The 27,620-nt window shown below is 41.2% G+C and overlaps 1 protein-coding gene across 1 annotated transcript in view; it reads right to left on the bottom strand.

Annotated features, from left to right (window-relative positions):
• LOC308071625 (homeobox protein Nkx-2.6-like) overlaps positions 1-27,620 on the bottom strand; it is a 30,190-nt gene continuing 2,570 nt past the window's right edge. Inside the window, exon 2 of the mRNA XM_080407334.1 lies at positions 1-27,596. Coding sequence (XP_080263460.1) covers positions 27,007-27,596 — 590 coding nt within the window. The 3' untranslated portion in view covers positions 1-27,006. The remainder of the gene's footprint in view (positions 27,597-27,620) is intronic.

The following is a 27,620-nucleotide window of genomic DNA, read 5'->3' as shown; positions in this document are numbered from 1 at the left end:
GTCTTCCCAGAGTTACATATTAGCATTTCCATGCATTTTAATTGCCCATATTTTTAAACATTCATCACTCTCTTGCAGGCTGGATGACAAAGCATGCAATCATGCTGTTCAGTTCTGGGCACACTGCAAAGAACTCCTCCCTAATTTAACATTAATGTGAAGGTAGATTGATTATAATCACAGCACAGAAGTTTTGTTTTGGGAACTAGGAAAACATGAGAATCGGACTCAGAATCAAGGTATTTCAATATCCCCCTTTGTCTTGCTGTTCCAAGAGGTGACAAACTCTTAAAGGTTCAGAGTCAGTGCTGTGTTGCTCCTCACACTGTGCACAAATGTTTTATGCAAAGATACAGGAGCCCTGGGAAACAAAGACTTGCTATTTGACTGGCACTTTTAATATTTACTCACACCTATCTCACACCACAGAAACATAGAAATATTGTGTCTTAGTATAACAACATATCTACCACAATAAATTAAGTACTGGCGTCCCAATTCCATCTCTCTTGAGACCAATCTAAAATCCATTGTCAACAAGGTCATTAGGTTTTACCACTAAGAACCAGGAGACTTGTGCCTGATTCCAAGGCCAGGAACCTCAGCTGATATCAACAGACCTACAGAATATTAAATAGCTCTCCAGATTTTAACAGAACTACAACATTTCCAGCACTTCTTTTCTCTAGTCTTAATTGTCTCAGGTGCTCTTTTGGACCACACCTATTACAGTCATATCATATACAATATATCTACTTTATTAATTATTTATTTGACACTTTATCAATCATCTTGTATATGCTGTAGAAAACATTTCCAAAGCCAGTTCCCCATGCCTGAAGCCTTGCAAATGCCCATCCCATATTTGGAGATGTCTTGAACATGGCTCCACATCTCAACCATCCCTTCCTGGACATTTAAACTACCCTGACACTTCTCTGGAGTCTTACAGGCCATGGATATAATTTCAAAAGGCATCTGGAACGTTTTTTGATGAGAAACTCTTGATCTCAATCATCTCTTTAGATACGAGTTTTGAGGAATGTAAAAATACCGAGTTAATCTGCTGCTTAAAGCTGCAAACCAAGAGATGCATTCATCCTTCAAAATTCACTGGCACAGTGCAACATTGCGTCACTCCTGACCACAGACTGCACTCTGCGCTATCACAGTCCAAACCACCCAGCAGTGCGTGCAACTCATTCCACAGATAACTTTCCCATGTAATGCCTGTATATTCTTTTTAATGTTGCTCACAAGCTATTCCTTGATTTGCATCTTCATAGTTCCATCTTAATAAAAAAAAAAATACAAAAAAAAAGAAAGAAAAATGTTTGGTAATATTGTTTTTCATGTTTGCCAAAAGTCACAAAGTCCTTTAACAAGCAGCCTGGTGGTGTGGAAGTTGGCAGATGAGCGTACACATTTTGTTCTCCTGTCTGACTCATAGCACTGAAGTTTCAGTTCTTACTCTTGCCCTGTGTCACTGCCCAGATCCTGCTCATCGTAGACGAGCCAACTTATGAGCTTCTTATGATAAAACCAAGCAATTCTGCTGCAATAACTCAAAGACTTATGTTCAGCAAAGCAGTGATATTTGTGAGATGGCTTACAGCCTATTTTGGAGGGAAGATAACTTTCTTAACATGTTCAATTCCTCCATTTTACTGAATGAACCAGCTCTAGAAATGGGGCAGCCATTTCTTTTTAGTGTTTTGTTAAAGTGGTCTTTTCCTGATGGTCAACAGAAGGAAAGTATGAGTCCAAGCAGAGTGCAATCATATTAGTTCAGTACTCCCCTACACATGGGAACTGTAGTCATGCCAGATTTTGTAGGGACAGAAAACAAAATTCTTGCAGCCACATGCTAGTCATGACATGTTTTGAACTGAATGCTGGGCCTTTGGTACAAATACCAGCACTGACAGACAAGTTCATTTCTTTACGTTGTTGATTTGCCAACATGGACTCCCATTTGCAAGGGCATCCTTGTGTAAGAGTTTTTTCTTCTAGGCATTTCCTATCAGCTTCTCTGGATATATTTTTAGAAGTATTACTCCTTGTGAAAAACTTCATGGAAATGTAGACTTTGTTATTCAGGAAAAAGGAAAAAAAAAACTGAAAATGGAAATAGAAGCTAGCTTCACAACTATCTATGGCTTGTATTACTCCAAAAGACATTTGCCTGCAAAATATCACTGCTGAATTCCCCCCGATAAATTATATGTAGCTTGATTTATTCTTCCAGTGTCAGGCAACTTGCTGAGTGCTATTTTTAGCTGAAGCTTAAATCTGGAGTCTCATCTGTCCAGGAAGACATTTACATTTCTGTGATGACTTAAGCCTTATTGAAATAATGGTTTCAAAATAGTTGCTTGATTGTCATCGGGCATTTCTTGATAAATTTTATCTTTTTGCAAAAAATAGTCTCTTCAAATCATTCCTATGCGTTTTTGTTCTTTACAGAAGGATGGAGTATACCTACAGGAAAAAATCAATCTTTTCACTGGTATTTAAAGACGTGCTTGTTGGTTTAGTCATTACTCTGTTAAAGGTTATTAAAACGCATATTGGTAGCAATGACTTATTGCTGGAAAGTCACCCTTCTGCCATCCACCCCTCTTTAAAGGGCAGCAGTGAGAACAAAATCTGCTCTCTGTTATGCAGTTACAGCTTTTACCCAAACTGCTCACCCAGCTGAAGCATCTGGTTGCTGCCTGCACTGAATTTCATTTTACAGGCCAGGTGCCTGATAATTAATAAATCAAATCATCACTAAATCTTTCAGTTGATTTTTCAACTTTTTCTGAAAATTCCGCTGTTTAAGCCTGAAGTTCATTCAAGCTGTTAAAAAGGAGAACTTGCCATTTCTACTTCATACTCCAGTGGGTTTTTAATCAGCCATGAATGGCAGCGAGGAGCCAGTGCTAGAAGCAGACTTTCTGCACAACGTCCACTGTTCATTTTTGGATGGGTTCTTCTACAGATGCTCCAGAAGTAATTGCCCAGAGTCGCATTAGAGGCAGCAGATTTACAGGCATGGTTGTCCTCTCATTTCTGCCAAAGACACCAAGAGAACAAACACCTTCCACTTTTGCTGTCACTGCAGGGTAAGTTTTCATTTATTCCAGTCACTTCAAAAAAACCCAACCTATTGCATGTATCAGTGTATAAATTCACCATTATGAAAGAGTTTGCTGAACGATTCTTTCATCCTTGCCTCCACACCCCAGATATAGAGCACTGCACCTTGCAATATGCATCCAGGTACATGAGCATGACAAGAGGAAGATGAATAAAAAGGTTCTACCCCAAAGCAATGCTAGAGAGAGGTGGGTAGAAACCTGTTGTACTGGGTTTGAATGGCAAAGTTTTGGTAGTGGGTGGGCTACAGGGGTGGCCACAAGTCTAAACCTGAGTGTGCTTAAACACTTTGCTGGGCCAGGTTCTGATTCACCCTTTTAGAAAGTTCCTGCTAAAAGGTAACAGACAGCAACAATAAAACCCATTAATAAATTTTCATTAATCTTTTTTTTTTTTTTCTTTTTGAACAATTTCTACCAAAAGCAGATGGTTTCATCTTCTCAGGCTTAACAGGGAAAACAGTTTACACTTCTAGCTGATATGTTCAAGTGCAAAATCCACCTAATCCACCTCTGCTGAAAATACCACATGTATCAGCTATTATTTTTCCCTTTACCTCTGATGTATATTCCCATGGCCAGAACTCATCTAAATACTTGTCAGTTAGGCTGGCTTTGAGCACCTACTCATACCAAGATGCAAGTAGACAGGTCTGTGACCACGCTGCCAACTCGGAAGCAGGAGCTGAACAAAAATACAGTGTTTACCTAATAGGGATCTGCTCTGTAACAACACTCTACAGTGATGCACAACATACAGCTATTACTAATAATAGCAACCAAACACAAACAGATGCAGCAGAGAGATGAGAATAAAATCATAAACACTTTTTCTCCACTGCAGGGGTTGGGGCACTTAACCCATATAACAATATATGAAACTGTGAGAAGGTAACTGCAATGTATAACACACAACACTATTTCAATCAGTTTAAAGGAAGCTTGTTCAAACAGAGTCTTTGAAAGCTATTGTGGAAGCAGGGGGGTGGAAAGAGAGCACCTGGAGATTGCAGATGGGAAATCTGATGCTCAGGTTTAAAAGTGAACAGTGTCCAGTGTCTATAATAGCTACAAATGAAGTCAATCAATACTATGTACGAGATACCACTGTGATGCTCTATAGTCTTAGATATCACTAAACGAATACAGATGGCATGTCTTCATCTGAAGTACTTTGATCAGATGGACTATAACATAGATTTTTGTCCCTAACAAAGCTCAACTCAAAACAAGACACAAAATGGAATGGGCCAGAAGGTCGCGTTAACCTTGTGGTTTTGTAGCAAAGTGCAGTGGGAGACAAAAATGGCCCAATGTTTAGAAGTTTTGCACATGGGTAGAGCCAGAAAGTCTGGCTGCTATCTGTTATCCTAGCATTAGCAGGCAAAGGAAGAAGCGTTAATGGGGGTTTAAGGCAAAGAGTGGTAACCTAATATTAGTGAACCAATATGTCTGTCACTTTTGTGTTCATTAGTTTGATCAAGCTGTCAAAACTTTAGGAGACTGAATGATGGAAATAGGTCTAGCAATTCCCATTTAATAGCCAGCGCTGTTTCTATCGGTGTACAGTCTGCTTCAGCATTCTCCACCGGTGTGGAACCGTAACAGTATGTCAGATGCTGCAGCATTTCATTCACAGGCCATGACAGGCTGTTGAATGCTTTGAAGACGGCAGAAAAAGACTGGTCAATCAGTTATATGTTTTGTAGAGAAAATATTGAAAATTCAGATATATCTTCTAAAAACATCAGTAAATTCAATAAAAGTGTTTCTGTTCAATGCATACTATAGCAATAACATAACTGCTTCAATTTCATATCATTTTACAAACATCAGTAGGTGCACTTTCCCAGCAGCCTTTCAGGATAAATCAGAGACACATTTATGGCTCTTTGGCAAACAGAAGCAGAAGGATTCACTTTGCCAAAGACAGCAGCCTGCATCTGAGCTTAGAAAAATCCCCCATTTTTGTACCAATCAAACAGCGAAGTGCCTGGCAGAGCCAGCTGTCTGCTTGCAGGCACAGGGTTGGGGCTCTGATCCTAACATTCATTTCCAAATCGGGATACTCTATGAATGAAAATGGTTCTTCCAAATGAGAGTCCAGCTTTCACCAGAAGGTGTCTGTACCATCACCTATGTGATGCTCAGGTCTGCCATGTGTATCAGACACTATCTCTGTCCCTAAGTGGGACCGAGTAAGGGATTTCTGTAAAAATACCACCATTACCCTCCTGTGAAAATCCATATTGCCAAATCAAAATTCCATTTTGAAAATCCAAAATGCCCTCCATATCTTGACCTTTGAAAATACTTTTTCTCTATTTTGGGGGGAAACCCGTAGATGTCAACAAGTATTGCTGCTTCCACAGAGTGCCATTATCACTGCTATAATAAACAATCTTTATGGCCGCAAGCTAAATGTAATATTCCAAAGTTAAAGAGCCCCAATCAATACTTTCATTATCTATCTGCACTATAAATTATCCATTAATGGAAGCTCATAAGGAAAGGCACCATCTTTTTCTCCGTGCACCTCCGAGTGTTGCTTTTGAGCTCAGGGCTGGCACTGCAGGCTGTAGAGCTTCATGGACAGTGTTCTCCTTAGAAATGGCTGGTAAGCCTGCTGGTTCAGGGTCTTGGAAAAACAAGAAGGAAAAAAAGCAAGGGAATAGCCAGAGCTTTTTTCCCTTTCCTTTAGGAACAATGGGAAGGTAAGAAATAGGTCATGGCAGACTATTCACCTGCTTTGTAAGCTTCTAGCAGGAATGAAACTGATTGGAGCATTTCTCTTTTTAAAAGAGCAAGTGCACCAGGATCACATTCTTCCTCTTCATTTAGACAAGAAGTATTTAACTCAGTTGCCCCCAAGAAGCAGAATTTGGAGCCTGAAATCCACAAAGTGGTCACCACAGTAAGATTAAAATACCAAAGGATATTTAATTCTGCTGATTTTACTGAATCCTTTCTCAGATCTCTGAGGTACCCACTAATTCCACCAGAAAAGCAAACAATAGCCAAAGTTGGTAGATTTGAGTATCAGATGACTTTTTATGCACATTGAGCTAATTAAAGTAAAAGGGGAAACAGATTGCCTTATCAGCTATTTTCCTAACATGAAGAACCCAAATACTTCATCCACTTTAATAATTTAGCTGACTTAAAGGAAAAAAAAAAGGAAAAAGGAAAAGTTTACATTAAAGTTTATTGTCATTAAACTGTCTTATTTAGAAAACAAATATAAATCCAGAATATAGCTATGTTAGTTCAAACCACAGTATTGAAGGTTTGAAGGGAGCCTTTTGAAGCCCTCTTTGCTAGTACCCATTGGCACATTAGTTTGAGAATCCAGACCCTTCATAGCTCTGACATTCAAGAAAACTGGAAACTAGCGATACCATGCAACCATATAATCAGGTAAAAATACCTGATAGCCTTCACTTGTGCTTGAACTCACCCTGCCTGATCATATACCAGCTAAATAGAAAAAAAACATGTAAAAGGAAAAAGTACCAGATAACACAAAGCTGGGGAAGTGACAGGAAAACTCACTTCAGCAAGTTATGTTGCCTGGTTACAACACAATAAGAAAATGTGGGAGCAAGTTTGCGTTTTTCAGCATCCATGTGCTGCCCAGACAGCTTACATGTGAGTTCATGGTCTGTAAAAATGTTCCTAACAAGTATTTGTATTTGGTTTGGGTTTTTTTTCCAAATTGGTATCCATGTATGTGCCTTTTAATATATTCCTGATGAAGGAGAAACTGGAAAAAGTAGCTGCAATGCAATATGAAAGGCTTCTTTAACCCCCAGAGCATCCCAAAGAGTAGGTTTCTAGGACTGTTGAAAGGAGCAGCATAGCAATGGGCATTCCTGTGGAGCAGAGGACCCTGGCCCCTTCAGAGTCAGTGCAGGCACTGGGCACAGGGTCATCTGAGCTTCCATAAAGCCACAAGCTCCAAAAGGCTCAAAGAAGCACATGAAAGGTGTTTATAACTGTTCAACATTTGACTGCAAGGCAGAGATGCAACACATTTGTTTCAGCTGCTCTCCTTGGAGCAGGGTGTGAGAGATGCTCCCACTGCCACATCGCATTGGAGAGCTGCCCCAACAACAACCAAAACTGCAGCTACACAGGTGCCCAGACTCTGGTCTCCTTTATGCAAAAACTAATTGGCAGGGGTGGGAGATCAACTACACTGGAACAGGCTTCCCAGAGAGGCTGTGGAGTCTCCTTCTCTGGAGACATTCAAAACCTGCCTGGATGCCATCCTGTGCAAGCTGCTGTAGGAGAACCTGCTTTATCAGGGGGTTGGACTAGATGATCACCAGAGGTGCCTTCCAACCCTGACCATTCTGTGATTACCTTAGCCAAGGTAAATACTTACATCTTGACCAATATTAACCCAATCCAAGAATGAAAGCTATTAAAATGATGTTTAAGAAACCAAGAAGCATGTCAGACAGCTGCTGTCACTAATCCAGGGGAAAACAATCTGCAGTTGCTGAAAGCAACCAAAATACAGAACGTTTGTTCTATCCTAGCTGTTCAAACTCACCTGTTTTGTTCCTCTGACAAACCTGTTTGTCATCATAGCCTCCAACCTAAGTTTAGATCAAAAGCAATCTGAAGCAAATACAGTCACTTTGTGGTACATTTGTACAATTATAGTCCAGCCATAATGCACATAAGGGCTATTTCACACTAGATATTTAGACTGAAGTCAGGAAGTTAGGATGTGCAGTCCTCAGTGACTGAGGGGCGCTTCAGAGGACTGCCATGGGGTGCCTACTCACCCATGGGCAGGTAGATGAGGAGCTGAGCAATTCACCCTCCTTCCCCACGGTGGTCAGCGAGGCAGCAGCGAAGCTAGAACTTGCATCCAGCCTTTCACCTCCAAAGCTCTCTGCTAACCACCACGGTCATACCTTTCTTCCTGGTGACACAGGAAGTTTTCAGAGTATTCAAAGTTCATATTTACCATGGATAAAGAAAAATGATTGGGAGGAAAACCCCTCAGATTCATTTCCTACATTCAAACTTGCTCTTTTGTCCTCTCTATACCTTTACTACACACTTAGTGACAGCGAGTTGAATATGAACTTTATGGGAACGTGAGGCAGTGAGGCCATAAATGCCCCTGGGGCAGTTTGAGTAAGTCAGGTTAAGAGCTAAGAGTGCTCAGCACCTTTGAAGGGGTCTCAGCATGCTGCCAAATTTAGCCCTCTCATTTTTAATTTCCACCTTCTCATACCACAGCTTTACTGTTCATCTGCAGCCTCAGAATGTTTCATATTCTAGGTATCTGTGTGCTGATCTGTTAGCTCCTTTTCTGTTTGGTTTTATATTTCCTTTCCTTGGTGGTGGTATTTCATCATTTTTCTAAAATCATTACCTTTAGTTCTGAGCAGGCTTAAAGTCCACAGCATGATCAAAAGATTGCAGTCTAGCTATCATCTCTCTAGCAGCAATGTTTCCTCTGCAACTGACCATCCAAGCTGGATCTTCTTTGCTTTACTATGACTCCAGTCACTGCACTGAGTTCACTCACACTATAGGAAATTCATACATGCTTACAGCCAGCTATTTCAGAATTAATCTATACCTTCAGGTCTCATAAGCAGAGACACTCTGGGAAAACAAATGCTGAGGCTCACCATGAGTGCTTGTAGGAGCCAAGTGTTCTATTTGTGTTCATAAATCTTCACGGCCGTACACAACCATGGGCTCAATATTATATTGCTTGCCTGAGCAATTACCACTGATCAGCACAGCTCCCATGGAGATTTATGGTGTGCGTGTGGACTAAACACAACGCCCAAACTAAAAAACCCCAAACACCGTTTATTTAGACAGAAATAGCAGATTTCTTATGATGAATACTGAGGAAATCACAGTCTTTTCCTAGACATTCCTCTTAAAGGAGAAAGATGGTAAACTGTCATGAGTTATTTGTGAGTTCTCTCTGTTACAATTGGAAGTACATCAAGAGGACGTTGTGGTAAAAGCACATTACATCTTCATTCCATAGTTCAGACCTGCAGAAACAGAGCCACATGGGAAAAATTTTCTATCACGCACTACTAAATTGTATAAACTTGGTATTAATCACAATAAAAGGGAACACTATAAAAGGGAAAGCAGGAATGGCAGCTACAAGTTGCATCAGCCCACAAGCCTTGTCTATTTTATTACTTCCTCAGCATAACACAGTAAGAAATATAGCTTTCATTCACTGCTGCTATTGCTATTATGGTCAACATTACAGATAGCATGTCTGTTATTGAGAGAAGTTGATGAAGGTGGTAAAATACCAGTCTTGGCTGGTAAATGTGAGAAAAAACTGACCCCTCATTGAACAACTTTGCTAATAGCTTGATTCATCTATCCCTAGTAAAAAACTAGCACCAGGAAAAGCTTCCAGGTGGATGAGAACACGGTAATATCAAACATAGACTATAACTTCTATGAATAAACTATTTCATGTTCGTTTATGCTGTCATCTTCTCCTTGATTCAAAGTGTGGCATAGTGAGAGACCAGAACAACATCAGCTGGTATGTGCGTTAAACAGGCCATCGCAGCCTCTCAGCTTTCTGGTGAATAATAAATCACATCAAAAGATAGATGAGAGAGGGTGGGGGATCCAAACGAAGAGTATTCTCCTGCATTCGTGAAAAGCGAAAAGCCATCTACAAATGACAAACATAAGGATGAGGGTGGGTGGACTGAGGATTAAGGCACAGCTTGGAATTCACTGGGCTTGTTTCAACTCTTAGAAAATTGCTCTGTTCCCCACTCCCCTACAGATTAAGGAAAACACAGTGATGAGCAGTAAAATCTGTTTTATACAGTGAGCAGAAAGCCATACAATGGATCTCTTGGGCTGGCTAGTGCCTTTAGATATGCTATAATACAAATACATTGCTGTGCTTTAAAGAAAAAAAAATTTAAAATATCTCTTATATTCAACCGTAAGGAAAAAAAAAAAAAAAAAAAACAAAAAAAAAAACAAAAAAAAAACTCAGCAACAGCAGCTGTTCTCTGAAACATTTTCCAGGAGCCATAGCAGGTCTCAACCATTTTGCTGTTACTTTTTCAGTTATTTGTGTTACTTTCATTGTACAAAGAACAAAATATTAAGAGAAAGGTAGAAGTGACGCCTGCCACCAAGCTATCACTTCATTGACATTGCCATAGAAGACAAATTAACCAAACAAAACACACTTTATTGTGGTAGGTTGAGTTTTGAGTCAATTTTCCAGTTGAAACACTTGTATGGAAGCAACTGCTGGCCTGCTTCAGAGTGCACAGTCCAGTGCACACAGAGGGAGGATGAGCTCAAGACAGGACTAACAGGGCTGTAGTGAATAGGCTGAGAGCAAAACCACGGAATCCTGTAAACTGAGCTCTGTTTTCAGCATCAGGACACAAAAGGACTTTTTCTGGAAAGCTTGATTGGGAGTCAATATGGGGAGCATCTAACAGCTTTTAAGACACAGGAGGAAGAGCAAAGCAACACAAAAATTAACATCTAGTTGGTGGATAAATGCATGAAGAAGATCAGATAGAAAGAAAAAGAAGGGAAAACAAGTATGTAAGTCATAGCCAGGTCTCTAGAGACTGCGCAACCTCTGGAGCATCACAGATTTTCAAGATCCCATCTGAACTGAGATTTTCAAGATCTGTCTCATTAACTATCACCAAGCTGTGACCACAAAAATAAGGCCAGAAATGTTCCAAGACTGTTTATGCTTTGCAGAGAAGTATGACAAAATGGCACAAAAGGTTGTTAATGCCATGCAAAAATAAAAAGACCTCTAAAAATTATCTGAATGGAAGCTGTTTAGGACTTGATGCCATCTCTCATGTGTTAAGAAGGAAAGAAAAAAATATGCATACACTTTCTCTGATCTCTTTAATGAGATATTAGGACTTTAACTGGTCAATGGGCAACACTGATGTGGTATCATATTTCTCATTCAGCTTTAACATAAGACACATGAAAGTTGGTTGGGTTTTTTTTGTATTGGGCTGGCAGATGCTTCCATTTGAAAAAATGTGCAATGGGAAGCTTGCTAGACAGTGACGCAACACAATGTGCAGTGCCAAGGCAAACTTTGCATCTGTTTCTTTTCAGAATGACGTTAAATGAATTGGAAATAAATCCACTGAAGTGACTGGAATTACACTCATCTAGAAACCAAGCTGGAGTGAGACTCCCACATAGTGTCTTTGCACAAACAGGGAAGCTAAGAGATCCTGGCTCTGCAGGCCTCCTTTTCTCCCACCCCATTAGGTGTTTGGGGCAGTGCTATGCCACTAAGCATGACCAAAATATTCTTCAAAAGGGGCTTCATCTCCTCTCATGACTTTTAGCACCCTGAATTTCACAGGGAAGAGATGACAGGATTCCTTACTCTCTTTGAATGGATTTTACTCGAAGCCATGTACAGTAAAACAACATAGAACACAGCCCACAGATTTTCTGAGTCTTATCAAGAAACCTAAAGAAGTCAAGCACCTTTATACTCCTTGCTTTGGCACAAACTTGTTTTCTTTAGCTATTTCAAAGTAACAACTATCAACATCATGTGTGCACGAAGGACCCTCCAACCAAAAGATGGAAGGACCTGACACTGTAACTCACCCTCAGCAAGGCTCTACATAAGCAAACGTCCCACCATCCAGGACCTGGCTTTGCTCACCTCTCAATAATAACAAAGCTGCACTGTCCTAGGCTACCTACCTAGAAAGCTTCCCTACAGAGCCCCCCTGTCAGCAAAGGCCTTTATACCTCACTAAAAAGCACACAACAGCCTTTTCCCTACTCTAAACTTTGAACAAACATTTTCATTATATGGTTACTACAAATGAGACTCAGTTTCTGAAAGGTAGTTTAAGATTATGTAAATGCATAACCAGTCTGGAGGGGCTTTGCATTTCTAGCAGACATTTAGCAGTTGTGGTAGTTGCTTCTTTCAGCAAGCATGTGTAGACGAGCCATATGAAGCTTTATCTTGTCCAGTTTGAGGCCTTTTTCTGCTATTGCCAGTCAGAACGCTGAGCCAAACAAATATGAACAGAGCTGAGCATATCTGTTGGATAATGGTTGGATCAGTTCATACATGCTATGAATCTCTTGGATGAATCTTCGCCTTTGGGATGAAGTTGATTTATAAGATCTGTAAAGATCTTATCATAGACTTTTTACAAATCAATTTCAGTCGGCAAATCTAAAACCCCTTATTCATATATTTAACTTGGTACACATGAGCAGCTCTATTGATTTCTCTTTATATTGAGATCAGTGGAGCTACTCACATGTGTCAGGGTAAGCAAAAGCATAAGTGTTTGTGGGACAGTGATTTAGTTGCTCTGATCCAAATATTTTTTTTTAGCTATTCTTCATAAAGGATTGAATGCTAGAGGAAACCACCAAAGCAGATAATAAATTTTCCAGCTCTGGTTGCAAGCATCTCCTGGAAATATGCTTCACCTGCCCCAAGCAACTTAACTGAGAGGTAACCGGGTGAAATATAACAGCCTGAAACAGGCAGAAATTTGGACTAACAGAGTACTCTTTTTCATCCTAAACATAGTGATCATCTGCAAAAATCTTCAACACTAAATAACTGGCTGTAGCATCCTTTCCAATCTGTCTAATATTTTTACGGTTTTATACCTGTAAATGTACATATATGCAGTATATAGTCAAATATATGATGAGATAAGGCACATATTTCTGTGTAGTTACATGCCTACTACATATATTTGCTTTGGACTAAAGGTAAGAGACAGAATATTGCACATATTATAGAATAATCTGGTAAATACTTATGCATTTGGGGTTGGTTTTTTCCTCTTTCAAAGCAATTATATATTTGCTGTCCTGAAATACTGATAATCCAACACAAAGTTCTACCTTGTTCTCACTCCCTTTTAAGACCTCTGTGGGCTTTTCCTGCCCCCTCGGTAGTTTGAACATTAAGAGGAAAGACTGAACACTGAATCTATTTCTCAGTGTACAGCAGTCTACCCTCGTGCTGACCATGTTCAAGAAATTGCACTAGGAATTTTCTTTTTTCTGCTGAGAAGGAGAGGATGAAGGAAGAAAGAATGACCAATTATAAACTCTGTTGTCTTTAGATGAAAGAACCTTTTTGTGGTATTCTTCAATCTCTTGTTTGGGCTGTCAACAGCAATTTGATAAAGAATGTTCCTATGTCTGACCTGTTTTTTCAAGATAGTAACCTATATTGTGTATCATCTAAAGCCAGGGGATAAGCATCCATTATACTCTCTACTGCTGTTCCTGCAAGCTGAACATAGCCTTTAAAACCCAGATAAATTGATTGATAGTTGTGTTGAGAAAGCTGCTACTAACGATATTTTAGTTAAAGGAGAAAAAAATTAAAGTTTCTTTAATCTGATTCTCCCCCACCCCCAACACCACACTTCAGAGGCCAAAGCTCATGATAACTGTTTTGTGGTGAATGGTCAATTGTTACAAAATTCTAATTGGTTCTGGGTCAGTCCCTTTGAAATGGCTGCTGTGCTCTAGTAATTTTTTCAATTAATTCTTAACAACTGACAAAACTTTGGATCTTGTCAAAAATTGTTCAGATTTTTATATTAGGTAAGAACATGGAACAAGATTAGCCTGGATTAAGAAAGATTCCTACATACATTATCAACAAGGTTATAATTATAGTTTAGCTCTCTCTTTTTTTTTTTTTCCTCTCAAAATAATTATTAACTAGCTCAGCAGGGTTTTCTTCCCTGTAAGTACTTACTGAATGCTTTTATAAGAATAAATTGTAGAAATGCATATGTGTATTCCTTGGCTGAATTATGAATAAATTGAGAAAATGCAAGGTTCAGCTAGGAATCTTATCAGACATATTTTCATAGAACTAGATTTTTGGACATAGACAAGTCCGATGCAGAACTGGACCTGTGTTAGTCAACTGTGTGCCCTCACTGGCATAAGTCAAGAAGTGACCAAGGACCATTTCTCCAACTGTTACTTAAAGAAGTCTCAAGAATAACTGCTTTTCTATTGAGTTCAGACTTCAAAGAGGTGGGGGATGTTGAAGGACAAAGTCAAACCACGTCTTCTTTCACCAGAAAGTCCTCAGACAGACAATGAAATTACCTTTAAGGTCTCTTTTCTACAGCAAAAATTAGCTCTGAGTCTAGGGGCAGATTACATGAATAGTTTGCCTGAAGGACGAGCAGGTAAGCATGAACAGCTGTCTTAAATTTTTGTGTTGGTCCTTCCTTCAGCAGAAATCTTAAAAGTATACAGCCATATCAAATCACAAAAGATGTTAAATCAAGAGTTCCTTAGTAAATCACATTACATTATAGACACCAAATTATCTGTAACTATTGTCACAAAGTTTCTAAGCTATAGGTAAAGCTTAGTCATTTACACAGGATCTAGTTCATAGCTCTGACGTTTGTTCATGAAGCCTGAAGAAATTGTTTGAGTCCTCTGCAACTCCAGACTCCCGTGTGAATCCTTCTGCCATAACTCAGGAATAGGCACACTGGCTTAACTAAAGTTACCACAGCTTAATATTCTTGCACCTGATCACAAGTGGTCACCCACTACACTGAGACGAGATCCACTTTAATCCACACATTTTCAGCCAGCTTGACCTGCTCCACACTTTCTGTTCAAAGATCCATTCTGATGGTCGTTTAATGAAGTAATTTTGATCAGAGTCATTTAAAACCAGAATCTCACCACTGGTAATATTCAATACAAAGGTTATAATCTAAATTAAACACTTTTTAATCTAAAAAGAAACAAAGGTCACTGACAATTCTGCAGACTGGTAACATTCACTGAATCTTTATTCTCCAAATTCTGTAATTACACTGTTCCCTTTCCCTGCTTTGGATTCTCTTTCCATTCCTACGAAGCCAACAAAAAAAGTGAATTTCTGACTTCTTTTTCAGGACCCAATTATTTCCTTGGTTCCTGGTATAATCACCACTTCACTGTTGAGAGAAACTTTTCATGTTGTTGGTATGTCTTATTTTGCTTTATAGGCAAGTGGGGTCCCAATTCTGGAAGATTTTTGTCAGAATAACTCCAACAAGAGTTTTCCATATGGAGACCTTGCAGGACTGATCCCTTAACTATTAAAGGAATCTGCTTTCCAACAGCAATGTGCTGTCTTTTCAGGATTTAAAAACTGAACTTAGATGGTACTCAACCTTTGGATTTTAGGGATTCCAAAACATTTTGAAACAAGCTTCAATCTCTTCCACAGGAGTGTGTCCTCTTCTGCCTGGCTCAGTTTCTATATTCCAAGTTCTCAAGAGTGCATTACCTCAACGATTTATAAAAAATGAGTGTGTGCTACTTCTTCAACAGGGTAGTACAAGTTGTGGAAAAGGGCATGATTTCTCACTATTTTCATGGAATGATAAAGAAAGTGTGGTGAAACATGCACACTGTTAGCAGAGTTGCAGTCACACTGCAGACTTTTATTTCATGCTCCAGAGAGCAATTGTGGAAGTCTGTCAAAGTGCACAAAGGTGGGCTATTCAGAGCTAATTCTTGCTGGTCACCTCAGACTCCATTTGTTACACATGTACATGTAAAGTTGCACTCCTTCTCAACTCATTGCTTCTGAACTAATCCATGGAGTACTTCCAAAATATAATTAATACCAATATTGATTTCACCATACTGTCATTGGAAATACTGTTTGAACAGTCTGTATGCATTGACTTGTGCAACAGAATAGGGCTGGGGGGTCTGCATTATGTGGATATCCAGGTGTCTTCAGAGTCTAAAGCATGACTTCAGGTTGGCTTGGCCTCTAACATAACAAAAAGCCAGCTTTAGATCCAAGAATCAAACACAGCTTTGAATGGTGAAATTAGTGAAAAATACTCAGAAGGATCTGAATTTTGCTCCTCTCTGATACTTACTGATTTTTTAATCTTTTAATGAAATAATTTTATAGCCCCACAACTATTGTGATTTTTAAAATGTTTCTATTCCATATAAAGCGGTCAAAAAATGGAGAAAAAAACTTACGAATACTTGAAAATCAGTTTCTCAACTTTGTCTATATTTCACTTCTACTTCAGACATTTGAAAATTTATTCAGTTGATCTGTAATTCTTTTTCCTCTCTTAGGGAAGAAAAAAAAATACATTATTTTGAATCATAAAGTTAGCACTTGTCATACTGAAAATGATACATCTGAAAACTCATGATTTTGCAGTCTTTCCAGAATGCCCAAGAGCCAAGTATTCCAGCTAAATACTTCCTTTCCCCATGATGGGTCTCCAATCAATCAGCATTTAAAATTAAAGAAATATTTTGCTGAAAAATTTCTTACCAGATCTACAGCCAGTATTCCTGTCTGAGGGAAAATAATTAAATGAAAACATGGACTTAGATTCTAGTTATGACAGCCATGGAGATTGCCTTTCACCCACGGGAATATCAAATTTCTGTAGGCCTAGGGTCTCATCCTCACCCTGTCACAGATCACCCACACCACCCTGAACAGCTTGGCTAGTTATTCCTCTGCTGTAATCGTCCTCTCTTCAGTATTTTCGTCCATTGGTCAGTATTACCTACCAAATGCATAGCAAGGCAAGATATATTATTTAAGACCAAATAGCCACTAAAGCATCCTCATGTCCTGGCAGGGACAGTTAGAAGCTGGTCAGAAGCAACAGTGTTGGGAGGATGCCACCACCAAGCTCTGAAAACCTTCTAGAGCAGCGAACAATTATACGTTTTACATTTGACAGCCCATTTCTCCCACAGCGGTGATATAAGGAATTCAGCACAAACCTGAGTCCACACTACACCTTTCCTGGAGATCAACCAGCCCTCGTGGTATATATGTTCCCTTCACGTCTTTCACCTTCTGCCCTAAGGAATTATGCTACTTTTCCAGCCATTCCCATCTGTTCACAGATAACAAAGATGCACAAGCAAAATGCTCATGCATGTGTTACATGCAGATGTAATAGAGATTACACATGTAACCATAGAAATCTTTACTGACAGAAGATGTTTCTATTTTGCTTATCTGTATTTGGTGACATCCAGGCTCTCCCTAGCTGGAGTCTGTTCTCCAGCACACACACAGTGAGAAAGCTGGAGTAGGTCTCAAGTTACATGAGTTTACTCAACAAAGGATCTCTAACCACACCATCAGCATCATCACTGGTGTGTGACGCACTTGCATGTGTCAGCCTTAAGATCATAGCCAAGATAGGTCCCATTTCGCTATGCTAAATACATAATAAATTATATTTCTTCTTTACCATTTTCCCTTGGACATAATATTTAGGGCAGTGGGGTCACTGGCAAATGCTCTTGAGAGAGGTGCTGCTTACTTGAAAATAAGAGTAGGAGCCATAGATCTGCTTCTGTGAGCAAAATATGTGGTGTTATCGATATGCTGTGGTTAGATTGCAGAGTGGAAGTGGAAGTGAGATAGATATATTGACAGACAGACAGATAGGTGGATAGGTGGGTAGATAAAAGGATTTGTTTATAAATAAAGTCAAACAACATATTAAAGCATTGACTCTGAATAAAAATAATACAGAAAATTGACATTGTATTGCAGTGTATTGTGTCACTGAAATATGAAGAAAAGGGCATATAAGCAAACTTTTGTAAACTTTGATTGCACATCACCAGCTTAGGTACTACTTCACTGTACTATGAACTTTTTGGGTCTATGCATTTGCTAAGAACACAAAGGAGAATACACACGATAAATACTTCAAGAAAGGCTAAAAGAAAGCCACATCAATGGCAGAAGGATTGGACGGGATCCCAGTTTTGAAGAGATTACAGGAGTCCTGGTGACGCTGTAAACCTTTCCTAAGTGGAAGTTTCAAAAAATATGAAAGTGATCATACCAAGGAATATAGCCTAAAACTACATGTCGTACTATCCAAGCCATTCATTGCAGAGCAGGAGGGAATCATATCAGACAGAGCAGTTAAGCATTGGGAGAGAGGTAATGGAGGTAATTGAGGCACCATCACCAGAACTATTCAATAATAGATTAGGTAAGTAGTAGGAATAATGTAGGGGAATATCCTGTATGATACAGGGAGTTGAACTAAATCACCCAGGAGGAGAATAATTGCAATTATAGATCTGTTCCACCACCACTAGAAAATGGTGGTGCCAGGTGCAAGTATCAATTTTATTAAAAACTGAACTGGAATGTACATACTCTCAAACAAAGCCAAAAGCAATATATATTCTAGTTAGGAATAAGACTCAACCCCATTTTGCAAACCTATCTATTACTGTGTTAATATTAATTTTTGCAAATTTGATGTTGTGTGACACTGGAAAAAGACTTGACCTACAAAGTGTTGAAGATAAGCCTCTGCTCCTTCATTTCATTCGTATTCGGAAAGCGTTGTGTTCGATTTGTGAATCTGACATTTCACTATGATTTCTTGCATGTTCATAAAAAAGACCTTGGAATAATCTGAGCATATAAAACAATCTTAGAATATAAACAGTATATTCCTCAGGGCTGTGTAGCAGAAAGCAAAAACAGCAGTGGAAAATTAGCACTCATAGCCTTTCACAACATGCAAGAGCTTTTTTCTTTAGCCATTTCTAAGACCCTGATATATGACTCATCTCAGGTCTTGCCTTCAGTGATGTAATGGTTTTCCTACTATTTTCATTGAGAGGAGCACTCTTTCAAAAAAAGACGATCAAAAGACACTCTTTCCAAGCCACTTGACTTTGGTATCATATGCCCATGGGTTTGCTAGATGTGTTACTCATTTTCCAAGCAGATCTGTGAGGGTTAGAGTAATCTAATCAAGTGTGACAATAGCGCTTTGCCAAAACACGGCTTCAGAGTGAAAAGCCATATGTTTAAAAATGCATGCCTTTCAGAAGTTCCCAGAGCCTCTCCCCAAACTACTTTCACTTACAATGTTTCTTGGTGCTTGCTTACAGTAATCCCTGGCCAGACTTAACCGTAAAAGGTGCCTTTAGTTCATGAAGTGCAGTCCCCTGCTACTACTGTCACCACCCTAAGTAGCCCCTTTTGTAATATGAAGTCAGTGAATTCAACAGAAAACATGAGAATTCATTGATCCTGGCATCTGACCCAGGGCAAAAGATTATACAATAAAGGGACAAATAGACATATTAGGGACATTTCCCCATTGATTTGGACCAAAGTCCAATGACATGGCAAAGGGGACTGATGCCCTAACTGTATCAGCCATCTGCTACTTCTGATAGCAATGCTTATAGATTCTCTCTCTCCTGAAACATGCAAATGACTGAGATCAAGTTTCTTTATTGGGAGATTTCATTAAATGTGGCTTTTGTCTTAATAATGAGTTGTTAGCCTTAATAGTCATTTTCAAGCTATTTTGCATTTCTGAATCAGAAATCCTCTTTTCAAGAAAACAGTTATTCTTTTTGAATAAAAGTAATCTAGCGAAACACCATGGAAACATTAGGAAACAGTTGTTGCTTGATATGGTTTTCGTTCTGTGAGCTCCTTATTCTGAATATATAACTTTATTTTCCATGTACTTTTTCAAAGATTTCATGATGCAACCTGTAAGTTCACAGTGCTAAGCATACTTCTTTATTAATTTTAATTTATCTGCTATCTTTTCATCTATTTTACCTGGATCCCAATTTTACAATTTTTACTACATGGTTATTAAAAGCTTGTTGACACAAGGATATACAAACTAGTGCCGTTAATCCATTAAAAAGTCAGGTTTAGGAGTCTGGGGAAGCAGACACATATGTGAAGTAATTATCTAATAATGGAAATTGAATGCAGATATTTAGTTACAAATCCACAAATTACAGGCCCTTTTAAAAACACATGCGCATCCCACCACATAACATTTCCTACAGAGTAATTAGAATTCTTTGCATCTATAATTTCACATTAATGACTCTCTAAGCAAACACTGAAATTACACAGTAATGTGCCATAACAGCTCCAGAATGGATCACTTGCGTTGTACAAAACGGCAGAGAGATAGTTATGTCACTGCATGCATCAGAGAAGTTGTCAAACAATCCTACATGTACAAAACGTTAGAGTCTGCTATAAATAAATCTTTTTTAACTATTTAACATTTTTCAGTGTTCCATTATGGGCTAAAACACATACAAATACATCTGAAAATACATGAGTATCAGTTATTTACTCAGCTGCTAACCAGGAATCAGTGTAAAGATATTATAGATCTCAGTCTGCATGAAAGAACATGAGGATGTTCAGATCTTTATCTGTTCACACAAAGGATTCTCTACAACTCAGTGACAGACAGTGAAAGATTCAGTAGATACTGCAACCCTAAGGAAAGAATAAAAGGCATTTGTCCATGGGTCCCAGCTATTTATTTGCAAAATAGGTCTAAAATTGTTGGTTATTTACAAAAATGAGAAACAAGGAATGTTTCTGTTCCCAGGAGTAACCTAAGGAAGTAGATATTTCATAGTGAGTATAGCCTCTGCATAGGTATATTGATCTACATCTCCCAGAGGTCTGAAACTCAGAGAACTATGGTTAAGTGGTAGCCAAATCTCCTTTCCAATTCGAGTATTGGTGTTACTTTAGAAAGACAATTTAACTGCATATAGGGATTGGTTTTCAGTAAAATATTCCGTTCATGATGCTCAGAAAGAACTAGAGTTTATACCAGACTTTCCAGTTGTGCTGGCTGTGTGTGTAGCTTTGCTTTTCTCATTGGTGTTCACAAATAAAACTGAAATGCTCCTAGAGAAAATCTGCAGGCTGAGCAGAGTTTCTTGTGGCTGCCCTATAGCCGGCTGTTAAAAGAAATGGAGAGCTGGATCCGTCAGATTTGGGAAGAAGAGCTAGGATGAAAGCCTATCCGAATTCAATAAAGTGCTGATTTTCATCAATTGCTAGGACGCCATCCCTACTTGAGAAGAGTCATGTTGGTTTAATAACTTAAATCCGGGTTAGAAGAAGACCATGAAGAACTTCCCCAGCCTTTCTGTCATATGGATACATCCTTTATAAAGGTCATACTTCTGACCTCTGTAAATCTGAGTGTGAAATTAATGACAAAAACAGAACTGTGGGAAAGTATCTGTTGCTTAATAAGGTGTCATTTCTTCCTGTATAACGATTCACACAAAAAATTATGAAAAAGCTTTGAGCAAACTAGGGTGGCTTCTGCTCTGATCAGATCAACTCAGACATCACTGTCCCAAAGGACACATATGACTGCCACAGACTGTGGAGAACCAAAATCCAGATGTGGGTCTGTGCAACAAGGTCTTTACACAAAGCTTTGCCACTGCCTTTGTCCTCAAGCCCACCCATCCGCTCTGGTTTGACACAACACCCAATCATCCTGGTAGACTCATGATTTGTACCTGATATATTGGGTTGCTAGCTCCAGATATGGCTCTTAACTTTCTGAACACATACCTGCTTGTAAGCGCAGCCTCCCTTGTCCACTAGGTCCTAAAGGGCTCACAGATGGGCACAAAATCTTACTTGAAGATCTGTTACCCACTGCCATGCTCTGGCCCTCTAGAGCCCCTTCAGGCATGTCTGCATCTTCCTCTCCTGCTTTGTACCTTCTAGCTTACAGGGTTTTCTATCCTGCAGACTTTTTCTGCTTGTATATTCTTAATTGCCTTTTGTGCAAAATAACTTGATTTAGATTATATAGCCTGGAATGTTGTGCTGTTTCACACTGGACATTCCTTTATGTTTCATTTTTCTTGGAATGTCTGGTAATGTTTTCTGGTGCCTGTTGGATTTTATATGAAGACCAGTAGCAGTGTAATTGATCTGTTGAAAGCAGAAAAGAGACAAGTATGATTGTCCCCTCTGTGCACTGATTATATTGCAATCATCATTTCCCATTCCAGAACACCCTTTCTTCTCTGGAGTTAAATTCTTCTCTGAAACATAAGACTTCCTGTGTTTGGGAGCAGAGCATTTCCCAGAGCAACACAGAACGGGACACCAGATAAATATTCCTGTTACTGTACTGTTTGGTGGCCTTTATTGTTAGTAATAGACAGATCCCAGGTTTTTATTTTAAGCAATTTATGAATGATCTTTAAAGTGACAGATGAACTGGTTGGCAATGACATCTCATGATATAAGAGTGTATTCAACAACAGTGTTGAGGCAAATGTAGGTGCATGGAGCAATGAGTTTCACCCTTTTACAAACCTCTCCAGTAAATTCTTATCTCATTTTTTTCAATATGGTTACTGTTTCACATCATGAGGACATTGCCACTTCACATACTTTAAAAAGGAAAAGATCTCAAGGACTCAGTCTGACAAATTCAGCTCTAAATCAGACATATTCTAGAGGTCACATCTTTGCCTTCTAACCACATGTTTGTAAAGGAAAGCAGAATCAGGCCCAGCCCATGTTTAACCTGCAAAATAAGCCCATTGCATGCATTCACATGAAGAGGTAGAGAAGAGAGACTACTGGCTTTCAAGAAAAAAGTGCAGCTGGACCTCTGCTGTGCAGAAGGTGAGTAGAAAGAATTTTTACTGTGTCTCCCTCCAAACTTATTTTCTCTTGTTCATGACTTTTTTGGGTGATCAATATTGTGCCTTTTCCATGATGCTGAGATGAATTCCTCTTTTCCTTAAATCTGATTAATCTTACCTAGGTTCAAGTGACTCTCCCCTGAGAGGTAAGGCTGTGACTCTTCTTTCTTTGCCTAATTCCAGTAATGTAAATCTGTGGTGGCTTCCTTGCAGAACATGAAAGATTACCACATTTTGGGGTAATGCTGCAAGCCTTCCTTTAGGCAGATGAAGCCCTACTTCTGCTTATGAACATACAAAAGCTGTAGTAAATTCAATTGTTTCCTTAAAAGGAAAGGAAAGACAAGCTACCATTTCAGGTTAAGCAAATAAGAAAGAAAAACTTAGCAGATCCAGGAGCAGAGGAGAAGAAGCAGGAGAATTTCTGTACTCTATATCAATCCCTGGCAAGGCCGAAGAGCTATGCCAAGTAACTTTTCTCTATATAGTCCATAATTTACCTTCCCTCACCTTGTGGAGGCAAGCACCAGCCTGATTAGGAGCAGGAGTCCAAATAGAGGAGTTGACAAGAAGAGGTAGCTCAACATCCTTGTGCTTATCCATAAATATGTTTCTGTACACAGTGATTAGAAAAGAACAAAACAAAACAGTAGCAAGTGCCTGGTTCAGCCTCCTGATCGGGAGACTCCAGGAAGAAACCAGTCCTAGGGAAGTTTTGCAAAACTTTCCAGCAAAGCAGACAAGTGAGAAGGTTTGCTCTCCAGCAGGAATAATTGGATCTTCTAATTCTCGTCTTTCTCTTGAACAAGAAAAGCTGCCACATGCAGCAATGTTATTGATCATCCTAATCCCAGGGAATTTTACATCACAGGTGAGATGAAAATCAAGTTTCCTGGAGCTGCTGCACTGAGGATCAGCCATGTGGGGCTTTTGCAAAGAGGTGGAGGAGAGAGAGATGGGGTGGCTTTTGCAAGCCCTTGTATCATAATGTTTCATGAGCAATGCATTTATGTATGTATCCAACTGCTTTTCAAATACATTTTCTTGTTGAGAAAGATTGTGTTTGATTATGATCTTTCTTTTGGAAGGTTCAGGGGTCAGGTCTTAGCCATATCTTTCTTTTCTCTTCATTTTATAGAGTATTCTGGGGCAGCCTGTCATTACATATGTGCCATGCCTAACACAAGGGATCTCCCAGCACAGGTAGGGCCTCTAGATATTCTTCTAATAAAAAAAAATAATAATAAAAAAAATTAAAAAAAACACAACCAAGAAAAACACCAAACTGCAGCACTGTATATGAGCTTTTAATAGAGAATGCCTTCGATATGGAAGCACAACGTGTCTTCCACCTGCTTCTCACCCAGCTGCACTATCCCTTTTCATCGTGTCAAAACTTAACAGCACGTTCTTAAATCTCAGTTCCAGCAACTAATCAGTCATAGCACTGTTTGGGTTTTGGATTGGGCGTTGTTTGTTGTTATTAGTTTTACTTCTCAAACTGTTTGCAAGCTCTTACAGAGGGTTTTTTGTTTAGTTTTGTTGCAGCTTGTTTTGGTTTTTAAAGTATCCCATCAATAGGTTAGCCAGTACTAATCTCCTGCTGTATGGTGGCTGGTAGCGATCTCTCGTAGTAAGGAGTGATTTATAATTGCAAATGCAGCTGTTTAAAACTCTAAAAGAAACGTCAGAAATATTCAGTGTGATCAGCATTGACTGCTCAGCTGGGAATCCTGATACATTGTGAACTTGGTTTTCTTCAGAGAAAGCCACCTTGCCGCTGTCTGTGTTACACCGGCTAGCAAGTTTGGTTAATAGTTTTGGCCAACGATCTCGAAACCAACAGTTCTATCTTGATGGTGAACGAATACTTCGGGATGGTTATTTCCTTTCCCCAGCTCCTCAGGTGTGCCAGGCGCTCATCGAAGGCAACATTAACCCCAAGGACCAGGACCGTGGCTGAGGCGCGGGTGAGCAGCAAGCTGCCGACCCGGATCCCGCAAAGGAGCTGCGGCACGCAGGGCATATCCTGCTGCTGGGTTTATGCTAAAATAACTCTCCTTGGTTTCTGGGTCTGTCTTTTCCTTCAGTTGCCTCTACAATTCCAGAAACAATTCTATAAAACAGAGAGAAGAATAAGACTGGAAATAGTTTGATAATTGCGATGAAAAAAGTAGATTAATTGCTGAATAGCGACTTTTTATATACTTATCTTTCACAACGCAGACATCTGATGCTGCAGTTATGTGGAAGGGTAGTTTTAGATGAATTTAGCTCCGTGTCCTAAGGAAATGGACCTTAGCGCGTAGCTGCTGCATCTAATCAAACTTCCATTGGTAAGGGTTTGGAAAAAGCCGGATTTACCCATATCGGTATTGATTAATCTCGTGGCAGTAATCAGGGAAGGGTGTATGGACGTTGGAAATATTAGAAATAGCAACCAAAGGCAGGTTCCCATATAGATGATCAATTATAAAAAACAGGCAAACGCGAACAATTGGGAATCGGGTCATCGTCGCTTATATGCGTCTCCAATGTTTGTAGCCACGGAGCAACTCGTGGACTCAGAGGATCCGAATTTAACTATCACCATAAAGTCAGGTCAGAAAAGAAGGGTCGGTGGCGCGACCCAAACCATTAATTCGCCTCCTGCATCTTCCCGGGACCTGCAGTTTGGGGAAACCAGAGCTGCGAAGCGCAGCCGGCGGGTCCCCCTCGCTCCGTCGCACCGCCCCTGCAGCCGCCTCGGCAGCGTTTATCCTTGTCCGGAGCGAGGTGCGTCCCGTGGGACCCCTCTTGCTCCTTGACACTGATTCGAGACCGATTAAAAAGCGAAAGGCGAGGTCAAACGACGCTCCCAGATCATCGCAACCGTGAGAAAACTCCAGGCAGCCTCTGTCAGCCGCTTCCCAGCGCTCGGCAGGCGCAGGGACCGCCCCGGCCCCGCTCCCCAGCCCGCAGCCGCAGCCGCAGCGCTTTCCCCGGCCGCGCAGCGCTCGGCGGAGGCGGCTTGTGAGCCGCGGGGCTACCGCTTGCCCGCTCCCCCCGGCGGGCCGGCCCACGCCCCTGCCCGCAGGGTCGCTGCCCGCCCCTGCCCATCGCCCACGGGAAGGCAAACGGCAGAAGAGCACGTCAAGGAAAGCAAACCCCTTCTCATCCAGCCGCATCGCCTATCGCTTTTGTTCCCACTGGGAAAGTCGAGAAGCTGCCCGTTTTCGCACCCACGGGGGAATTTCGTAATGCCATGATTGTGTTTTTAACCTTTATTTTTAAACTAAAAACCGTCGATGCACTCTAGGAAATACCTTTCGTTTGATACTGCCTAGTAGTAACCGTAGTGAAAAGGCATGCATGTCACCTTCTGAATAGGTTTATTTCCAACCTTTGAGTATAAAGCGTGTGGAACTTGGAAATCAGAGGACGACAAAAGCGTTTGGAAATCCGGGAGAGCGCGGGTTGGGAGGCAACAAATAAAGAAATTTGAAAAAAAAAAAAAAAAAAGAAAGAAAAGAAAGAAAGAAAAAAACAACACTTCTTTACTCTAGGATCTAGCAGATAAAATTGTCCCACGAGATTTCGGGGGGCGGGGTTAGCACAAGAAGTATGAGAGACAGCTTGTCTTGTTCTGCAAAAACATCAGACGAGCCGCATTTTGAGAACCAGTTAGCACAAAAAGTGTGAGAGAGCTAGGGTATTTTTCGGGAGAGACAAAAAAAAAATAGTAGTCAGAGAAGCCACCGTTTAAGAACCAGATCTGAGGAAAGGTGTCTACATTTCGATAGTGTCAAAGATGGGGAAAGGGTAATCTGAGGGACACTAGAGGTGGAGCGTTTGAGACAGAGGAGCGCATCGCGGCCTTCGCTTTTAGCAAGCTCTATTGAAAGGGACTCGGATCACCGTACCGCGACGGCCACGGCGCTGGGGCAGACGCGGGGACACAGTCCCTGTGGGTTGAGGCAGAGCATCGGCTCCCCCTGAAATACGGGCACGGGATAATTTGGAGAGAGGGAGGCAGAACACATCCCCGTTTCTTTGGTGGCTTCCTGTTATTTCCTCGGTCCTGACCAGAGAAAAAGCGCTGCAAGAGCGAGGGCGGGCTGGCAGCGCCATTTCGAGCTTTAACAACGTGTCGGCGGCCCACGGACACGCGTGGAGGGAGCCCGGGCGGCCCCTTCGTGGGCCGGGGGGCGGCTGCCGCCGGCCGTGGAGAAGGTGGACACCCCACCGACACGGCGGGGGCATAAATAACATCGGGGCAGCCCCCGGCGAGAGGAAGGTCGGGGGCCGGGGGGAGAGGCTATACGTCCCCGTCCACCAGGCTGAAGTGTTTGCCCGGCCCGGGGAGGCAGAGGTAGGGGATGGCGCTGCCCGGGTAGAGCAGGGGGAAGGGCAGCGGCAGCAAGCAGCGGCTGAGCAGGGTGCTGTCCTTGTAAAGGGCCGGGAAGGCGAGAGCCGCCGCGGCGGGGGGCGGCGGCGGCTCCCCGGGAGGCTCCGCCGGCCCCGGGCCCTCGGGCTCCGTCGACATCTGTCTCTTGAGCTTGTTGCGGCGGTTCTGGAACCAGATCTTCACCTGGGTCTCGGTGAGGTGCAGCGCGGCGGCCAGACCGGCCCGCTCGGCGCTGCTCAGGTAGCGCTTCACGTCAAAGGTGGACTCCAGCTGGAAGACCTGGCTCTTGGAGAAGATGGTCCTCGTTTTCTTCCTGCCGCCCGCCGCCGGCGACCTGCCGCTTTCCCCGCCGCAGCCCCCGGCCTCCCGCGGCGGCGGCTGTCGGGTGCCGCGCAGCCCCTCGGCGGGGAGCGGGGAGCCCGCGCCGCCTCCGCCGCTCTCGGGCTCCGTGCGGAAGCCACGGCTCGTCCCCTCGGCCCGGAGCCGGCGGGGCGCGCTGCCTGCAGGGGCAAAGCACAGCATCA

This window comes from Falco punctatus (assembly GCF_963210335.1).
Source record: "Falco punctatus genome assembly, chromosome: 1".
NCBI lineage: Eukaryota > Metazoa > Chordata > Aves > Falconiformes > Falconidae > Falco > Falco punctatus.
The sequence above is the reverse complement of the archived record's forward strand: the minus strand, read 5'-3'. Positions and strand labels throughout refer to the sequence as shown.